This window comes from Helianthus annuus, chromosome 17, assembly GCF_002127325.2.
Source record: "Helianthus annuus cultivar XRQ/B chromosome 17, HanXRQr2.0-SUNRISE, whole genome shotgun sequence".
In the NCBI taxonomy this organism is placed as follows: domain Eukaryota; kingdom Viridiplantae; phylum Streptophyta; class Magnoliopsida; order Asterales; family Asteraceae; genus Helianthus; species Helianthus annuus.
Window position 1 is genome coordinate 10,297,223 of NC_035449.2, and position 21,383 is coordinate 10,318,605.

At 36.8% G+C, this 21,383-nt stretch overlaps 1 protein-coding gene across 1 annotated transcript; it reads right to left on the reverse strand.

Moving 5' to 3' along the window:
- Positions 1–7,182: 7,182 nt before the first annotated feature.
- LOC110920582 (protein NLP3) lies at positions 7,183–11,359 on the reverse strand. The gene is made up of 4 exons (XM_022164745.2): positions 11,030–11,359; positions 10,332–10,888; positions 8,903–8,950; positions 7,183–8,831 (listed from the first exon to the last, which is right to left on the reverse strand). Exons 1-4 carry the CDS (start codon positions 11,154–11,156, stop codon positions 7,419–7,421), a joined length of 2,145 nt encoding a protein of 714 aa, XP_022020437.1. The 5' UTR covers positions 11,157–11,359; the 3' UTR covers positions 7,183–7,418.
- Between the last annotated feature and the right edge of the window lie 10,024 nt (positions 11,360–21,383).

Here is a 21,383-nt window from a genome sequence, read left to right on the forward strand (position 1 = left end):
CCCCCTTGTCCGTTGCTGTCGAATGCTGAAAATGCAACTGCAATCAATCTTCAGTCAAGTATTCATCTTCTCTGAGTTGACAAATTCCCCCTTGACCGATGATCCAGGTAAGTAGTATCTTGATGCTCATTGTATAATATTTCCCCCTCAGAGTGCGCGCATCCGAGTTGAGTGTTGTGCAATTTCCTCAAAGGACTCAATTGACCGATCTTCCGCTGATCTTCCAATACTCCAACCGGCATTTGATAAGGGTTCCATTCTTTAACAACTGCATCAAGTCTTGATCTTCAAGCGTCTGTACAAAACATTCCACGCAGAACCGTTTGTATCACCTGAAAATCACAACCTCTACCACCTGTGATTGCGTTTAGAAATTTACCGAAGAAATTCAACATTTGAAAATTTTTATCCCCCCATTTCTTTGGTAAGATCTCTAAACCTTAACAGATTCTTTCCACTTCAAAGAAACTGTCGTCAAATGTTCACCAATTCCCTCCACTGAGCGGAACTGTCATCAAACTTCATTGAATGTTCTCGGTTCCGAAAATTCACGAACATGACTTTCTTCTTTGCATAAACTAGTTGAATAAGAACGTCCCCTGGTACCCCGTAGGATCTGACTTGTATCCCCCCAAAGACCAAAGTCTTTGTGAACTCGTTAGGACCGGTATAGACGTTCCAGGTTCATACGTACGTCTTCAAATGCGAGAATATGACAATAAACAAAATCCTTTCGAACATTTCCGAATAACCGGTAACAATCATAAATACTGATGCGCGGAAGCGAACATATCGTGTTGTTTTTGGCCCATAATAGTCGCGTTACCATTTTTGCCATTGCATCGGTAACCGTGACTACCCCACATTTTTCAAGAATCAAGTTTTCATCATCTCTTGTTTTCATCATACCGCATCATCCCGCGCACTCCCGAATTCGTACGAATTTTTGACGTTGAAATTTCGAAGCGCGGTTCAAATCATCTTCGCGAACACCCGATCCCACTTTTAATTCATGTAGGCCCAATCAATGAGCAGTTTGCCTAAAACAATTTAAACATTGAAATAAAAATCAATTATATAAGCATACTGTCCACCTCCCAAATTCCATGCGGCCCACTAGAATTCTTTGTACAAAAGGTCCAATAGTCAACAATCTTAATTCCAAGATTCAGCCGACAACTTCATGTTGTCTTATCCATTGCTTCACTTTTCTTGATACACAACAAGCATTCAAAAGTCAACAACCCTCAAAGAAAACATCACAGCCGACATCTTAATGGACCCAAGAGTTAACCCATGTGAGCATTAATTATCCCATCAATCCCAAGATCCCATAACCTCATCAATCAGAAAGAAGACAAAAAAAAAACTGTCGCTAAACCATGTGAACATCCTTCGAAGTTATCATTTTGATTTTTTTTTAATAATAATCAACAACAGCCGACATCAGTTGTTTTGTCTCTTCTCCTCTGTGATGACAACAGCAATCAGCCACCAACTCAAATCAAAAACCCCACAAAATAAAGTTCAGCCGCTATTCTTCGTATCAGTGAACAACAGCAACCGAAACATCTCATCTTTCGAAACAACATATGATCTATCGAATCTGATCCTTCGAAAGAAACATCTGATCTATCGATTCTGATCCTTCATACACAACAAAAGTGATCTTTCGGATCTTGATGAACCTTCGAAACCAGGTATCTTTCGAAACCGATCCAGATCTCTTTCGAAAACTGGAATCTTTCGATGTAGCCTGATCTTTCGAAGTTGTGAGGAAAAGTTGATCTTTCAAAGTTGTTGCCTGACCCTTCGAAAACATTTGAATCTGATCCTTCAAAAGGAAAAGATGACCCTTCGAAGACATTTGGGGTTAAAGGTGACCTTTCAAAATCGTGAAGTTGACTTTTCTGGCACATGTCAGATCTGGATCTGACAAACATGCTGCTATCAGAACTGATCTTTCAAACATTTGACCCTTCGAAACAAAGAATGATCTTTCGAAGAGAAAGTTGACCTTTCGAAAATTTATAAGTTGACCCTTCGAAAACAGGTTGGGGTTAAGGGTGATCCTTCGAAAATTTTCTGATCTTTCGAAGTTTGAAGATGATATGAACAACAAGAACACAGCAACTGTTCAAATCTGCAGATTTATGAAAACACTTTGTAAACGATTTTTGATGAAGGAAACTTGAAGATTTAGGAGAAAAACATAAAACCCAACACTCGTTTTATCACAGATCTGAATATTCGGGTCCAGATCTGAGTTTTTCTCATTTTCACCATTTTTACATCTTGAACAAAAACCCACAAAAATCACAGATCTAGAGCACATGTGACTTAGTAAACGGTTAGTTTTACTAAATCGGGCACCATGGCTCTGATACCAATTGTAGGTCCGTGTTTCGGGATCCAATCCGTGATTTTCATGATAATGTTCATAGATGGAAGAAGATAAAGAGATGATAAACAAACAACTTTTGCATTAATCCGGTAGTAAACATTACAAGTCGGCCCGATTACATGATAACCGAACTAATACCAAAGAAGTATACATCCAGGGAGAAATCAAGTGGTGATTTCTCCCGGTGAGGACTCAAACCTCCATTCACTCTCTAGCACACACTTGTGCTCTCACTCTTGTGTTTTACAAGACAAGGTGTTGGTATTTATACCAAACACAGGTTGCACAGTCGAAGGATCAAGCTGACTGTCATCTGTCGACCATCCAGCTTTCGAAAGACACATACATACCTCGAAGGATCACATATCCTTCGAGGTCCATCTTTCGAGCTCATCGAAGGATATTCATAATCCTTCGATGCCTTATCCTTCGACATCAACATATACAACCATAACTTGTCTTGCAACCACACACGGTCAAACGAATAACCCTCTCGTTTGACCACTTCAAACGAGCGGGTCTATACACGTTCGATAGACCGTTTCACTAACTATTACAAATTCAGCGTAAAATAATAACTAATCTATTCGACAAGCATCGGACACAAAATCTGCATCAACAGAATGGCTCATTGTTTGGTGCGTCAATTACCTTCTTTTCGACTTGAGTACAAGTCGATTATCGGGCAGGATGTATTGATACAAACCCGATTCCTATACGGGTGGAAAATAGGGTCAGATTTATTAAGATTTATTAATGGGTTAAAACAATTATTGAAAAGGGAAACTGATGGGTAAATGGGAGCTAAAGGGCCAGATATTAGATATTACTGGAGCTGAAGGGCTAGCTATTGCCTATTACTGCTATTATTGCTTATTTATATCTTTGTTCTAGTTTTTGGGGATTATGTTAATGATTATTATCTAATTCGGTATCTATACCTTTGTTCTTGGAGATTAACCCATCTCGAATCGGGTCTTCTATCTTGTAGTATTTCAATTTACAGCAATAAAATCTATCAGTTAGTTTTGTTTAATTTTGGGTTCTATCAAATACATTCCCAATTACTTCGAAGAATCGCATCTTTCAAAGATGTTTTTCTCGTTTCCTTACCCGCACTTCAAAGAAAAGAACCATCGTAGGCATGGGGCCTGGGATTGTGCGTCGCCAGAGAAGAAGACCTTCGCCGGAGAAGACGACAGGTGATCGGAGTCACTGGGTGTGTAAGTATAAAACAACAGGGATGTAAAGTGAAGGGATTTAAAATGGTAGCGTTGAAAATGAGATAGAGTTGTGTGAATGCGTGAAAAGACCATATTACCCCCATTTTGTTAATTTTTTAACAGCTAAAACTAGTGGCGTTAGCTTCAGTGACTTAGAGTGTAGCGAATTCCAAACCACATGGATGCAGGTGGCCAATTTTTTGAAAATAGTGACTCAAATTGATTATTTGAAACATATCATAGGGACAAAAATTACTCTTTACTTTTTAGTGTTTCTTAAACAATATGACTTTGTTTATTACTTATTCGGTGTATAAATAAAACAATTTCGAAACCAAGTTACAATTTCTTATAATTATAACCTAAGTTAATCACGAAACTTTGAAATAATTTTTTTTTCATAAATGTTTTATTTATGGGATCTTTAATTTAAATAACCTCAACTATTAATATATATTAAAAAAATTATAGAGGGTGAACGGTATCTATTGAAATATACAAAGTAACATTTTTCCCTCTCCTTCACTATTATAGAACTAATGTCAGCTTAAAACTTAATTCATTTTTATGGCAAATTGGATTTAAATAATCCCAGCTTTCTCAATTTAGCTCATAATAATCTCAACTCAGTTATTGGCTGATAATAATCCGAACTGGTCCACTTTTGGCTGATAATAGTCTGCGTTAAATATAGCTTAACGGAGTTAAGTTTTTTTCCGAATTACATTACAAACTGATGTTTTAGGGCTTTTGATTAGAACGAGGATACGAGTTGATTGATGTAAAATTTACCTCGAAATACTGCCCCAAATGACGAAAACGGTGCTTCAATTCAGGTGTTTAAACATCTAATTAACAAAAATCAAGTCGTTTGAAGCATCGTTTCGAGGTCATTTTTAAATAAATTGACTCGTATCCTTGTTCTGATCAAAATCCATAAAACATCAGTTTGTAATTCGGAAAAAAGCTTAACTCCGTTAAGCTATTTTTAACGGCGGACTATTATCCGCCAAAAGTGGACCAGTTCGGATTATTATCGGCCAATAACTGAGTTGGGATTATTTAGCCGCCAAATTGAGAAAGTTGGGATTATTTAAATCCAATTTGCCATTTTTTATTGATAAGAGTGTTTAATATTTTTGTATACAAAGTAATAAAACTTTTCAGTTAACTGCTTCACAATCTCCTCTTTGGATCAAACAAGTCATTTCCTTCTGTATTGAAGATCTCTTGTATTGGAAGCTACTTTTAATTAACTCCTATTGATGGAAAGGGTGAAACTCGAGCTTAAATGTGCCTAAATTGTGAGATTTATATGTGTTTTATGTGGTTACTTGCGTGGAATAAGATAACTATGAGGAATCGTTGTTTTGCAGGTTAAACATGTAATTCAGAGGAGTTACGAGGCTTAAAGACGAGCTAGAGTGCATGGGAATGGCCATTACAGCTTTAGGTATGGATTCGGAATGTGTTCGGTTGAAAATGTGACTTGAAGATGCAAGGAGCGAGGAAGAACAGAGTTCAGGGGTTAATTGGTACTTAATTGGAAGTTATTTCAGGCCTAATTGTGCAAGAAACAAGAAGATATAAAGTCGAGGGGTCATTGTGTCATTTGGTAAAAGTTGTTGTGAAGAGAAGAAAAGAAGGGAAGGCCACGACCGCAGCTTACGGTTATATAACCGTAGCTTACGGTTGATGATGTTCAGCGAAATTTGATCAGAGACTTGGAACCGTAACTTACGGTTCCTAGGCCGTAGGTTACGGATGGGTTATATGGTTGAAACAGAAGTTGGGAACCGTAAGCTACGGTTCCTAAACGTAGCTTACGGTTGTTTTGACGGAAAAACGCGTAAAAGGAGTTGTTAGGGTATATTAGGGTTTGTTAATGTTTGTTATCATCATCTTATCATCTAAGAACGACGAAGGCACTTCTAGGGCATCAAGTTTGAACCTTTTTCACCTTCAATCCATCATTCCTTCCACCGAATCGTCAACCATGATCATGATCTCATCCGTTTATCAAACTTTTGGCGATTTCACTTGTGAGATGAGCGGCTAAAATTGGTTTCCTCCGAATGGAGGGTTTTTGTAAGTTTGACGATATTATGTGTTCGTGAATGGAGGGTTTTTGTAAGTTTGACGATATTATGTGTTCGTGACAATCATTGTAAACGGTGATCTAAGCATTCGATGTTTTTCACCATTGTTTTAGTTAGTTAATTGTAATCGATTGCACTTTATTTCAACCTTTAATTCTTGATCTTTCAATTCCCGAGAGTTCTAGTAATCGGGATATATTTGCTATGGGATTAGGGTTGGTAAATGTAATTGGTAATCATTCGATAACCTCCCGTTATGTATTAACCGGAGTACTTAGTCGTTGATTATCACTTTTAATTAATTGAACTAAACACATATGTCTATTTGAGTGTTTTGATTAAACGCATAATTGAATCTAACTTCAAAACCTGAAATTCGGAGGAACCATTCTTTCTCCATTGATAAAAACTTTGTCTTTGTAGTTCGTAATTAGTTAAACACCAATATCCAAACCACTAATTGAATTTTCTTTTTTCTTCTTAATTAATTAACACTTAACCTGATAACACTTTCCACAATCCTCCTCTGGTTCGATATCCGACTTATCCTATCTACATAGTTTATTTCGGTTTTTGCATGTTCTTAACGACAGACATCACCTATATGAAACTGTTGAAAATAATTTGACACCCTAATGAAATGGTTTACTTTAACACCTCATAAATCTGTACATTCAAACTATCATAATCGCGTTAATTGATTGTATACATGTATACATATTAACATACATAGGCGCACACACTTTTCATCCATTTAGGAAATCATTAGTGATGGTAGAAATGCTAACAGTTTTTGGCTAATTTATTTCCCTTGTAGTTCTGTCCAAAATTGACCATTCATTTTGGTTTGACTATGTTTGCGTGTGTGTATGTTTTCTATCAAAGTATGAATTATAAGAGTTTACATCTTGATATAATATGTGGCACACTGGCACCTAAGTTTTGACATGCAGTAAAGAAACATACATCTGTTGGTGTCACCTAAAACATTCTGAACATCCAACCAAAATCACATCTAAAATATAAAAAAATTCCTATATAAAAGTTCATACAAAGGTAAGATTTCATCTAAACCCAATGCCCACTAGCTTAGTTTAAGACTTGCGCTTCTTACATATTTTCTGCTTCTTACTGTTTCTGGGATTATGGACCGAGTAATAAGCATCTGCTCTGAAATATCTGCAGTTTTTTGCGTTGTGGTTCCTCAGCTGAACACCCAATTCCCCATCTCTTTACCATTTTTAAAGACTACGTCATAAGGAAAAAAAATTAGCCAAAATAACCGAATAAAGATCTGATGGCACGTACATAAATTATAATTCTAAGACCACCCGTAGTGGGTTTTTTGGCCTTTTCCCCCAAAAAACAAGGCCCCCCACACCCCTAGACCGCCCCCTGGGCGTTTTTTTTTTCAGAAAATTTCTCATGAGACCGTTGGCAACGGTCAAAAAGGTAATGGCTATTTCTTTTTTTATTTAACTTTTATATATATATACCAACCTTTTACACCCATTTTATACAAACCAAAACAAAAATTCTACACTTACAACCCATGTATACAAATACACATCCGATATACTACTACAAGTTCTATACAATCAACTTTTCAGGATCCTCTAAGTTGATGGATGTATACATCCTTATGACAATTTGTTTGATCGACCTCATTACCGAAGTAGCATAGTTCTATAATTAATCACCAGCCACAATGATTAATTTGATAGTGCTGTGATTATCTGTGAACTCTAGAAGATGTTGCAAGTCGGCATCACAAGCAAGGAGTATCAGATCATTGTCTTCATCCATGTATTTTAAACTAGGCCTTCTACTGTTTAACTTAATCCTTCGTGCAACTTCGTGTTCTAGTTCCAAAAGGCCCGCTGAAGCAGGGAATTGGAACTTTATCATATCTTCTTTAAAAGTTGCCTTCACTGTTACCATCTTTACATCTGAGATATTGGCCACGGTCTGTTTTGGGGATGCATGAACAAGACTAGCTTTTGCAACACGCGAATACCGGACTATATTGTTTATTGTATTTTTGGGTTTTGCTGTGCTCTCAGTCGCAGCAGGGTGATCATCATTATGCAATGCATTAGTTCTCATTGAATTCTTGGCAGCTTCATCTACTGGTTTTCCAACATGTTTCTCTACTGCCTCCACTGTAAGAGAGTCTATTTTAGGCTTTCTGCCTTGCTTTGAACGGTTATTTTTTTCTGCAGCATCAGTAACGTTATCGCTCATTTTCTTCATACTCACATTGGGATCGAAAATCCTTTTGTTGTTTTTGCTTGCACCAACGACGTTAGAGTGATGTCGTATAAACTCATCCCCACGGTTTTTTTGTTTGGGTTGCCATTGGTTCGATACGTTTGCAGAAGACTCGGCTTTATTAGCTATATTCACCACGATTGACTGAGAATCTGATGTATTTGCATCAAATTTGTAGTTGTTCGTTGTTGTAACCGATGATATATGGATAGTATGAGGGTCTATACTTAATGATTTGCTTACTTCTGTAGGTGGTCCAACTACTTGTATAATTGAACTGTCACCCAATTCAAATCCAGAAGCTATTTCAATGCTCTGCTTCAATGTCTGCACCAAGTTCTGAACGCATCCACTGTCTTTGATGTCTGGCGGTAGAAAGAACTCTAGCACATAGTCATCATTGGCTTCAATGCTATGCAAGAAGATTGCAAAGCAGCTGGACAACCCGTTCATGCGTGCATGGTGGACTAAAGGGTACTCTTCTTCATTGAGTTTGGTTACATCTCCACAAAAACATGAACCGCGGGATAACAGCACCTTGCCAACAAAGCCATGGGAGCTGTCCAAGTGTCGTTCTGTACATGCTTTCAAGAATGGCCACATGCCCAAGTTTCGAATGTGAAAAGGTAGAGCGGCTCTTGACATGCAGACTTTCCCGACACATCTAGTGTCGAAACTACTACAGCTCTTCTCTATAACCTTTTCATGGGAAACAAAACTACTTTGTTGGGACACTTCCCATGTTTGAGCAAGAGGTAAATTGTGGATGTCACACACCTTTTTTAGAATACCATAGATTTTATCGGAATCATCTTGCCTGATGTCATTAGGAACCTGTACATAAAACACCTCTCAGAGAATAAGCATTCCAACGCATATGAGGATTTAACAAAAACACAACTCACATTTAAAGAAGGACGATCAAATGGTTGTGGGGATCTCATATCTACTGTCTGCAAATAACAATTTATAAATGAGGAAAGCTAAACAAGAGCACAACAGAAGATATGAATCTTGTAATATTGATATGAGGATTTAACAAAAACACAACTCACATTTCAGTTGTATTGAAAGTTTCTATGATAATAGTTTTATTTTATATTATGCATCTATACACTAGTATTGTTATATTAGTTCCAATGTCTGCTCATAATTTTTGAGAAATTACAGGTGGGGTTCCAACCTTTTTTGTCACACTGCAACGCGTCTAGTCTCTAACAATAACTAATGTTAAAATGCAACTTACTATTCTACCCTTTAAATTAAAAAAAGTATTAAACCATACACCCCTCCCTCTCTTCCGTTCTGGTCATGGCGCCAACATTGATGAACAACACTTTTGAGAAGTTAAGTAGACGGTCCAAATAATGAAGCTTTGTCACAACATGCAACTGCAACACTGTCGAAGCACCAGTTTCATCATCTTTGGAATACTTTTAACGGCGGTTAGTGTATAGACCAAATGCATAACATTGTTGTAAACAGTTATGACCAAATCTGTGATTTAAAAAGTGAGAATAAATTGATAATATGAAGAGAAACTGTTCATGTGATAATTAAATTTTATAGGGGAATTGGCTTGTAATAATCCCACCTAGACCTTATTGGCCATTAATAATCCCACCTCAGAATATTCCCCCAACTAGTCCCACCTTTCACCTATTTTTCCTACAATGATCCCCCGTTAAAAAAACTTAACGGAGTTAATCTTTTTTCCAAATTGCAAACAGATTTTCTAGGCCTTTTGATCAAAACGATGATACGAGTCCATTGATGTAAAACTTACTTCGAAATGGTGCTCCAAGTGACTTGATTTTGGTTAATTGGAAATTTAAATACCCGAATTGAAGTGCCGTTTTCATCGTTTGGAGCACCGTTTCGAGGCAAGTTTTACATCAATGGACGCGTATCGTCGTTCTAATCAAAAGCCCTAAAAAATATGTTTGTAATTTGGAAAAAAGCTTAACCCCGTTAAGTTTTTTTTAACGGGGACCATTGTAGTAAAAATAGGTAAAAGGTGGGACTGGTGGGGGGAATATTCTGATGTGGGATTATTATTAATGGCCAATAAGATCTAGATGAGATTATTAAAGGCCAATTTCCCAATTTTATATTACAGCCTTTATTCTACAAGGTTGTAAGGAATCGATACCTTGTTCGTATTTTAGTTTTATCTAAACCTAGTTTTTGAATTATATTTTCAACAAATTCTAACACACAGTTGTCTCGCAATGATTCTACCTGAAGTAGAAGGACTAAACACACACAAACACAAACACTAATGATTAAGAATGAGATATATATATCATCAAAATTGGGAGGAAAGATGGAAACCTCAAGAGCGTTGTGAACTTGTTGAACCTCATAAGCATAACTCAGATACTTTGAAGAAGTCAAGAGCTCAAGCACACCAACACATAACTGCGTTTTCGAATCAAAAACTGGTAAAGCCAAATATCCATGAAGATTGCAACTAAGCGCAAATTCTTGTTGTGGAAAATGTTTTGGGGTGCAATTATCTAAATCCGGAGTCCACTCTGGCAATCCTAGTCCGAATACTCGAGTTGCAGGACTACCGTCCCCTTCTTCATGATCTTTATCCACAGTAAAAGATCTTCCCTCAGAATCCTTTCGATACGAACTAAGCCCTACATCAGTTACACCAAAACCAAACGGTTGATCTATAGTTGAAAGCAATTGTTGCTTCCCATACTCATGAGGCGACCAAAATTGAACCAAAACGTGTTCCTCCCGGAAACTTAAGAGCTTAAGTGCAGCTATTATCTTGTCCTGCTTTTTCTGGTAAGTTGGGCCAACTTTGTTAGTTTCCAGCTTTAAATCCTGTATATTCTGATGATCAGCGTCAACTTTGTCAGCTCGGAGCTCCAAATCTATATAGTTTAGACGAACCACATCTTGTAAATTATGAAGAACAATCAAGAAAAAGTATGCTTAAATAACTTGTTTTACAATTTATTAAAAAGTGCCAAAATCTCCCATCTAAAGTTGTTTCCAAAATCAGCAAGACATACCAGTGATTGTGTGATCTCCATCTCCAAAAACCCGAAGTGGGGTCAAGTATCCCGACTCACCGGAAAACGCATGTCTCCTTGGTTCTGAAGAGATCTTCCCCCTTAGCATATCTGTCATCCGAACCATACCAAATCCTGAACTGGTGATTAGAGGCTGCAGAATTAACTGGATGAAATTTTAAACATGTGTGGATCTCTATTAGAGATGCTTATTCCAGCACTGAACAAGGACTTGTAATTTATCACCTAACATGATTCTTTGTCTACCTTGTAATTTCAGGGAAAGTTCATGGTGGGGTTCAATGGGTTGTCACTTGAAACCAAAGAGACTCAAAATCAAAAGGTTTAGTCACTTTTACCACTTTAATTGAAAACTTAAACCTTTTGATTTTGAGTCTCTTTGGTTTCAATTTTGTTGCCATTTCATCCAAAATCAAAATATGGTCAGATTCTTTAGTTATTATCCAGTTTTTTTTTTTACTTTTTTTTCCTTTTAGTGAAGGGCAAAATGGTCTTTTAACGTTTTATTATAACAAATTAAAAAAATCTGACAATTTTGCTTTTCATTAAAAGAGAAGAAAAAGACAAAAAAAAGTTGGATGTTAACTGAAAAATCTGACCAAATTTTGCTTTTGGATGAAACGGCAACAAAATTGAAACCGCACTGACCCAATTCAAAAGAGTGAGTTTTGCACTAAAGTTGCAAAAATGACTAAAATTCAAGGACCATTTTAGCAGTTTACTCTTGAAGTTATCTACACCTTATATTCTTCATTCTTCATTTATTTATTTTATCTATGAATTTAATAGTATACTAGTCATATAAACCGGCGTAGTTTCCTTGACCCTTTCACATTTTGCTACTTTGTTTAGTTTAGTATATCTTAGAGAAGTTGGTAAAGTAAAAGACTGACTATTTCCAAAGCAATGGTGGCTAGGAATGAACAAAAGGTTCAGATTTCTTAATGACTAGTTCAGTGGTCCACAACTCTGAATTATATAAACGGACGCCGAAGTTTCCTGAACCTTTCGTATGAACTAAATGGTACATTATTGTAAATGGATGTGTTCAGCGATCAACATCAAGGGTATTATTTGTTTTATCATCCTCAATGAATCTATCTACTATAATAAAATAAACCAATTTCTGAACACGTGTTATTCATTGTATCCTCAAATTTATATTTATCTTATATTAATAAAATAAAAAATAAATTAACACTAAATCTTATCATACTTTAGTAAAATATTATCCTCAAATCTAAATTGTTAATTTAATATATTTTTAAAACAAATACTTCTCTCTCTTACTTATGTTTTATTAAAATTATAATTTTTTTTTATTTGGTATAAATTATATTTATTCAACTCGTGTAAAATGTGGGGTTTTGAAAAATACAATTTTTTTTATTATTTACTATACAAATTTACATTTATATAACCCGTGTAATACACGAAGTTTTTAAGATATAACTTTTTATCATTTGCTATGTAAAATTAGATTTATTCAACACGTGTAATACACATGGTTTTTAAAGATATAATTCTTTTATTATTTGTTAGATTTTTCAACCCAACTATACACGTGTTTTTTAAAGATACGACGTTTTTAGTATTTAATATACAAAATTACATTTCTTTAATATGATTAACACATGGTTTTTAAAGATATAACTCTTTTTCAGATCTATTCAACACGTGTAACATAAGAGTTTTTTAAGTATGTATTTTTTTATTATTTGGTAGATTTATTCAACCCGATTATACACGGGTTTTTTTAAGATACGACGTTTTTAGCATTTAGTATACAAAACTACATTTATTTAATCTGTGTAATACACATGGTTTTTAAAGATATAACTTTTTTTATTATTTGATATATAAAATTACATTTATTTAACCCGTACAATATACGGGGTTTATAAAAATATAACTTTTTATTATTTAATATATAAGATTACATTTATTCAACCCGTGTAATACACGGGGTTCTAACTTAGTATATGATATTAGAATGGTAATTGTGTCACTACCTTTAATAAATAACACAAAAAAAATTAATGATATAGAATTATATAACACAATTTAAATATAACACAATTAAATAAAAGTTATTAATTTTGTCATGTGTCAAACTCTTATTGGTTTTCACAGTTTTTGTGAAAAAAAAAAATATTTATATATGATCTAGGCCCTGTTTTTTATTCATGTAATTTTAGGATGCTCCACTTGAAAAAAGTAATTTGTACTCATGAGTGCACGAGTGATATCAACAATATATAAAAATCAGAATAAATAAGGGATCTCAAGTGTCCTTCAAATTTATTTTTTAACAAATGGTAGAATGATCAATTTTAAAATTTAGTTCAGGAAACGAGTAACGAATGGCCGACTATTTCAATAACCATATATGTTACGGTTTAGTTGGGATAATTAGAAAATACTTAATTGCAATTTGTGTTTCTGTGGTTGTCCGAAAATGACAGGTTGTGCCCATAATCGTTAAAACTATCACCTAAGCACATGTGATTTCATGTCTCTCCAATTTGAGTCCCTATTAGTAACTTCCTTCAAAGAGACGTTTGCTTTATTGTGTATTCTCGTCTTTATAAATTGAATTCAGAGGTATCGTTGTCTTTAATTACTCTATATTATAAACAAACAAATTAGTTGCCAAACCTGTAATAAACTAAAATCCAACCACCCTTATCCTCCACAACCCATAAACCCACCGCCTTCACCACTTTACCCCTACCCCAACCATCTTCGGAGGCACCCAAAACTACCAATGGCATCTTGCCACCCACCACCACCATATTTACCAACAATCTCCCCCACCAACAACCTTCATCCACCACAACCCCACCGTCACCACTTTACCCTTCCCTCAAAAGAAAGGAAAGTGATATTTTAGTGATACTCCTAGGTATTGATACCTTATCTAAGAGCATTCACATCCACTCCACTATATTTTTCACCCTGAATTACATTAAAAAACACTATATTTTCTCTCTCATTTTCAATTAAATAATATTTTTATACCTTTATCATTACTTTTTCTCACTCCTTCACTCACAACCACTTTCAAAATATATTAAAAAAGTATAGGGGGTGAACAATGTCCCCCCAAATATACAGATGAACAGTAACATTTTCTCCCTCCTCCACTCACAACCACTTTTTATACTTTTTATATTATAAAAACTCCACTCACAGATTTTAGTGGGTTGGATGTGAATGCTCTAAAGATGAAAAAAGTTAGCTTAGTTCTTGTTTATTAAATAAAAGAGAGTAATTATGGGTAGTTAGAAGTTCATTATGTAAATATTATAAGTAGTATTATGCAAATAAAACTCATTCCTTGTAACCTCATTTCACACAACATTTCAATACAAATCACGATTATACGCACTTATCGGTATCGGTATTTTACATGGTATTAGAGTCAATCATCGTCTTAGCACTGTCGTGCCATAGTTGTCTGAGCACCAGACGACACTCACATATCCCACTATAGTGTTATTCGTTGTGACACTCACAATTCTCACAACACTTCCGTTAGCGACACTCAAAACTTGGCAACAACTGGCGACACTCTTTAGTAACACACTTTCAGCTAACCCAAGCTAGCGACCTTAATGGTTGTCCAAAGTTTCCTGGTGACCCTCGCTAGCGACACAGTCTCTGCTAACGCAAGTTATCGACTTTAATTGTTCAAAGTTTCCTGGCGAGACTCGCTAGCAACACTTTTGGCGACACTCAAAGCATAAGTAATAAATTGCTTGGCATCTTTGATAAAAAAACACTCACCTTGTCCTAGTGACACTCACCATTCTTAACCGAATTCTTAAACAATCACTACAATTACAACTTTTATCTCAACTAAAAGGGTATCTCATAATTTACACAAATTTTGCCTTTACTCATTCTCCAACAAACAAGTTATGGCTATTAGAGGACCACATGATTTAACCATTTCTAATAACAAACAATTTATTTGGCTATATTGATAGTTCTATTCCTTGCACGGATTCATTGTCAACCAATCCCAACTATCAGTCCTAGATTGCAAATGATGCACATGTTTGTGTGATCATTATCTAAACTGTCTTTGAAGCATCGTTTGTCCATGTTCAACAATCTACTGCTCGAGAAGTATGGGACTCCCTTGCTTGAGCCTATGCTCCACATAATGCCTCTTGGGAATACACATTTAAGACATAACTTCATAAGCCGCAAATAAAATGAGACGAATTGCTTATCTCAGTCGTGCACAAGAGATTGCATCTATTCTTACCAACACAAGTGAACTAGTAAAAGACAAAGATCTAGTCTTGTACTTGATGAATACAATGGCTTTAAAACAAATGTTCTTGATCGTCAAACTCCTTTCGCATTCGATACATTTGGTCTGCTCATAGATAATGACTACAAGGTTACGAAACCCCCCACAATCTACTAATGTTGTAACCTATGGTGCTGATGTCGTATGGATTATATATATTAATTTAATAATATTGAGCACACTTAAGTGCGTTAACTTAATAACTTAGGAGCACGATTATCTAGTTTTAAATTTATAAAAATGTTTTGTATTTAAACTAAATACACACAACGGGCAGAGAACCCATTGCGTATAGTATAGCTTTCGATAAGAACCAAGAATTTTCCAAAGAATATGCTTCCCCTACTCAACCATTTATTCTTATCATGATCATTCTTATTTGTAGTTAGATTAGTAGACTAAAATAGTAGTAAAGGACTATTGGATAAGTCTCTCTTAATTAATATAGTTTATTTTATAAAATGAGAAAATGTTTAAGTCTTCGATTTTGTCTTTCAATTAAGTTAGAAGTGGTTTCCTTGGTTTGGTCGTCAACTTCCCTCAATCTTGTCACAACATATCGATAAATCAGTTTGAAAATATGTCCATAATGAACCTTCCGTAGCCTTTCGACTAGTAAACGATGTGACACAACAAGATTGGTTTAGAGGCATCTTAGTTATATTATCTTTTTATAAGTTAATTAATAAGTGTTTTATTTCAAGCTTAAAAATGGGATAACGTTTAGGGATCTTTTAAATTACCGAAGTGATTTAGTCATCAAATTAATTAAGTTACCGAATAAGCAAATAGGTATCATTTCACCGGTTATCTTCTATTCCACCGGATTGCCATATTCCCCCATTAATTTATAATCTTAACTTTTACCCCCCAATAAGATCTTGGTTCATTACCAGAAGCCTTCCCAAAGGATCTCGATATAATATCAGAAGCCTTTTATTTACCCCCAAGATCTGGCTCGATACCAGAAGCCTGTCACCCAAAGTTGTTTTGATTCCTCCAAATGGCTTCGATACCAGTTTTGTAACACCTCGAATTTTTGTGTCCAACGATGTGTTAACACGTGTCATTTGTTTACACATGGCATCTATAATAAATAAAGGACTAATTTTGACAAACCTTGAAAGTATATAAATTCGAGGGTTATAAATGTCAACAAGGGTAAATATACTGTATAGTAACCCTAAATAAATGCTTGTACCTTCAAACGAATAAATCATAAATCGTACGGAAGCGAAACGCGGAAGAAAGTGAGAGATTACGAACTACAGGGGTTAACTGTGTCAACATGTTTAATTATACCTCTGAGTGACCCTTTAACGTTCCCAAAGCTTCGTAACAGTATTATACGCTCACTAGAATATACTGTATAAATTCCGCGAAGTTCCGTTTTAAAACGAAAGAGTTATACTCGAATTCGTATGAGAAGGGTTAAAAGCGTCAATAACAGAAGTTAAGGCTTTCTGAATAATTAATAAATAAACCGGGGACTTAACAACGCGGGTAAATAACACGAGGCCCCTATCGGTAAATAACCAAGGGCCAAACCGCAAAGTTACCCCTTCAAACCCGAAAGGTCAGGTAAATCATTACGAAAGATTTCGTTATTAATTACCAGGATTTCGTAATCATTTCAAAAGATTTTAAAAATCTGAAAAACAGGCCTCACGCGACCCGCATTGCATATTGGTTAAGTTGAGGCGGGCCGCGAGCCTCCCCTTTTACGCGTCTGATCTTTGAATCTTAGGCGGCCCGCATTATAAACGCATGGAACTTCCATGCGGGCCGCATTAGATGCCCAGATGCAGAAACATTGTAACTACTTGACCTTTGGACCCTTTGAACGACCAACAACCAATTAATGGGGCATGGGCACTCTATGCTCGACCCATAACACTCTAGGCCACCTGCCCATCATCCATGGTCACTTGTAGACCAATGTGTGATGATCTTGGAGCTTGGTTTGCACTATAAATAGGCATACTTGTTCACAACTTAGAACACACCTCAAAACTCATTCATCTGATCATTCCAAGAGCTCTAAAGTGTTCCTCTGTGTTCCTAAGTCTTGCCTTAAACTTCTGTAAGTGATCTAACCCTTTGTGGTTTCACATTTCCATAGTTTTAGCCTATAAACACAACCGTCATAACTAACGGTTGTCATTACAATAACTCAGTGATGGTTCAGTCTTATGACGAATCAAAAGTGGTTATGAGTTGGTATTTATGTGGGTAATAAACCTCTAAAAGGGTTCCCCCTGATCAGCACTCTAACTATGTCAAATATCGAGTCAAACGTGCGGTTAAAAAGTCAACAGAAAGCTATTTTAGCGATTTATGCATAATTTGTAATGTATATGTTATGAAACCTGTTTTGACACTTATAAAACATGATAATAAGTATATAAACTTGTTTGCCCTCGTTTGAATCGACCATTTGCTATATTGAACCGGTTCGGAGCCGAATGTCGCAAAAGTTTGACTTTTGCTTTGACTTCAGTTCTGACCCGTTTTAGTGAGGTATAAATATACCTTAGGACTCTCTTAGGACCAGGTCACATGTTGGTATAAACCTCTGTGATCGGTTCATGAGTTATCCGAGTCTTTTGCGCATTTCCGTCATTCGCCTAAAAATTGACCGTAACGGCCTTTATAAAATAAAACGAGTATTTCGGACACGTGAACGGACCATAACCTTGCTTATTAAATTAAAAGCATGTCCTTAAAAGTTCCACGTCAATCCGAGGTCTAGAATGAGAGTTATGCAAAATGGCGCATTTAAAGTAAACTTTGTTAATTAACGGCGCAATTAGCATAACACCTATCTAAACCAAGATTTCGTCACCAAAACTTTTACCCACTGTATTAAAATAATATTTTGGGAATTTTAAAGATTTTTAATAAATTTTACCTCGCTCATAACCTGCGGTTATGGCTACGGTTCGGTAAATATCGAATATGCCCTTTTCGGCCAAAACATGAGTCCTACAAGGTCTTTTGATCCGATTCCAGTTGCTACTGGTTTTAAATAATAAATAAAGTATTTTAAGCTTTATAAGCTGTTCGGGAAACTCAGATTTCCTGTAGAACTCGAAAGGCCCTTTTAAAGTCTTTAAAATGACCGAAAAGTCCCTACGGGGCATAATATAAACTTAAACTCGTTACGGGCGTCACGGAAGGTATCCTACTGATACCACAACCCATTTAAGGCATATTGACTTAGGAAATAAGCGTACGACTCTCATGGTTAACCGTTTCGCCTATTGCGCGCACGGTTCGGCTTATGAAACTAGTTTTCATAATTTAGCCGATACGGGTCAAATAATATCATTTGAACCCCAAAATCCAGAGTGTGAACCATTAACCCATATAAAACAAGTCTCTGAACTTGTTGGGACAGAATCACACTCCATTCTCGGTTTTCGCCTTTCACGCGATTAAACCATACATATATATATATCGGAACCAACCGGTCTAGGCTACGGCCATTATAACGACCCGTTAGGATTCTAAGAGGTTAATTAAAACCTTCGTTCCAGATTAGGAGCCCCAGTAAAAGCTATCGGTGATTTAATCCAAATTAAGGAAATATACTTGCAAAGGTAAATACTTTAACTTATTTCCCCTATATGGGCTTGGGTTACGGTATATTAATACCGCTTGATTGAGCATTATATTCTTCCATCGCTTAGGTGGTTAATTAAATAATATGATCGGCTCATTTAAACAGTTTTGTTGCTTATAAGCCTTTGGGGGGTTTAATGACCGTTGTCCCGGATATCCTTGGCATCATTTTACGAAATGGCCACGACCATCGACATCCCGGTGTAGGCGTACACCCGGTATAAAGTGTCGACATTAAATTAAAAGACGTAGCCGTTGGTTTTTATACTACAGTTTTACGCAAACGTGGTGTGTCTATAAATCTTTAACCCGGCACGACCCGGGCTACTGAACGCATAAAAGAACATGTAAAACGTTCACAAGATTTTATTATAATTTTCCCAAGTTATAAAAGAGTTTGTGCCTTGTGCATTCAAATCAATTTTAATAAACATTTTCAAATGTGTCAGTTGAATGTATTTACCAGTGTAAACTGACGTATTTTCCCCAAAAAGATTAAGTGCAGGTACCTAAACGTAATTTGGCTGGTATTAGCTCCCTAGCGTCGTGATAAGTCTCGCAAGCTTGATTGCAGCATCTGATGGAACAATACTTTATGTTTATTTACGATCCACTGTGGATATATTCAACCCCTGTAATACATTTGATATTACAACCAGAGGTTGAAGTTTATATATTTATCTTATGCTTCCGCTGTGCATTATATAATTGTGTGGTTTGACTATATTGTTGCCAACATCGTCACGGTAATCCCCCACCGGGCCCACCGGTGAGACACGTGGAAATCGGGGTGTGACAGGTTGGTATCAGAGCCAACATTGAGTGAATTAAACACTATCCTAATGTGTTTAATCTCAATGACACAATTGCACATACTTGAGTCTAGACAAGAACTTAGGACAAATTCGGATTAATACTCCTTTTTGTCTTTATTTTCCTTTCGATTTTTAATAAGTTTTGGAGCAGGAAAATGCCACCTGTTATATTCCGAGGAAGAGGAAGGGGAAGAAGAGGCAGGGGAGAAGTCGTGACACATCACGATAATGAAGCTGGACCATCTGGTACAAGACATCCTTCGATGACACGGAGCGAAGAGCCACAACGACGAAGAGATCTCTACGAACCCGTGAGGCATTCCACCTCGCACAGCTCGACGCCGTCTTATCGGCACTCCTTTGGCCCAAACTCAGAAAATGATCCCAACAACCCACAACCTTCCTTCATACCTCTACAACGTTCGGTATCGACCCGGAATTATGACGACCCTACTCCATACTACATAGGTCAGTTTAATCCGGCTGACTACATACAGGAACCATCAGGTTTTGTTCCACTAGGACCACAAGACCACTTTTCTGAAGATCCCATGGAGGAAGATGAGGATCCTACTGAACCAGCGCGTGGTACGCCCACGCATCCGATAGAAGTTTCTGATGGGTCATCCTTCCATGGAACGCCCTATCAAGGACCTGACAGTTTCCAAGCGTTGTTTGACCGACATGAGTGGTACTACACGCCACCTCAACAGACATCTCAACAACCGAGACATCCACAGGATCCCTCTGAGGATTCACGCTTTGTGGCAGTTACGCCACCACCTCCGCCACCGGCGCAACCAGTAATACCTGATCCGCCAAGGCGTAGGAGGACAAATGCTCGTATGTCTACACGAGGAGGAGGGGGTATTCACTTCAGCACTCCTCGACATTCTAGTAGTAGCCACTATCCGCCGCTACAAGAAGAAGGACCTTCAAGTCCTATACAGGAGGCGAACTCCGCACCAGCTGCACGAAATTCGCCACTGTTTGGGTATGACCAACCCATACCTGCTTATACGGGTCCAACGGCTTACAACCCGTTCGAACCATCACAAGCACAATACAACTACGGCTATGAGCGCGACCCATATGTGGTGTCGGCAAGATATAATGCGCGCTACCCTGACGGAGCACATGGAAACATGGGACCACCGGACTACTCAGCTCATGGGTATCCAATACCTCCCAGGCCTCCAGTTCCACATCAAGCGCCACAACCACGTTTCTCTCCTCCTGAGCAGGAAGAAATACTCCATCGACTAGATCGTGTGGAGAGAGAGTTCGAAGAAGAGAAAAAGAGCCACCGAGGATTTCTCAAAGGCTTGGCGAACCTACTAAAGGGCAAAAAGAAGAAACGTGACCACTAGCCCTTAATAATTGTACGAATGTAATTTCTACTTTGAAATAAGTCCCTGTGTGGACAACTTATCATATTTCAGTCCCTACGTGGACTTATCTTTAGTCCTTGCATGGACATCTATCTTGTATTAGTCCCTGCGTGGACTTGTCACTTATTTTAAAACCTCTATGGAGGAACGTACTATTTGAAAGACCCGTTTAGGGCAAT

Coding starts and splice junctions, on each gene's coding strand:
- LOC110920582 (XM_022164745.2), bottom strand. CDS start 11,156: ATGGTTCGGATGACAGATATGCTAAGGGGGAAGATCTCTTCAGAACCA. Junction 10,889..11,029: donor TGGAGATCACACAATCACTG/GTATGTCTTGCT, acceptor TAAACTATATAG/ATTTGGAGCTCCGAGCTGAC. Junction 8,832..8,902: donor TTGATCGTCCTTCTTTAAAT/GTGAGTTGTGTT, acceptor TTTTATGTACAG/GTTCCTAATGACATCAGGCA.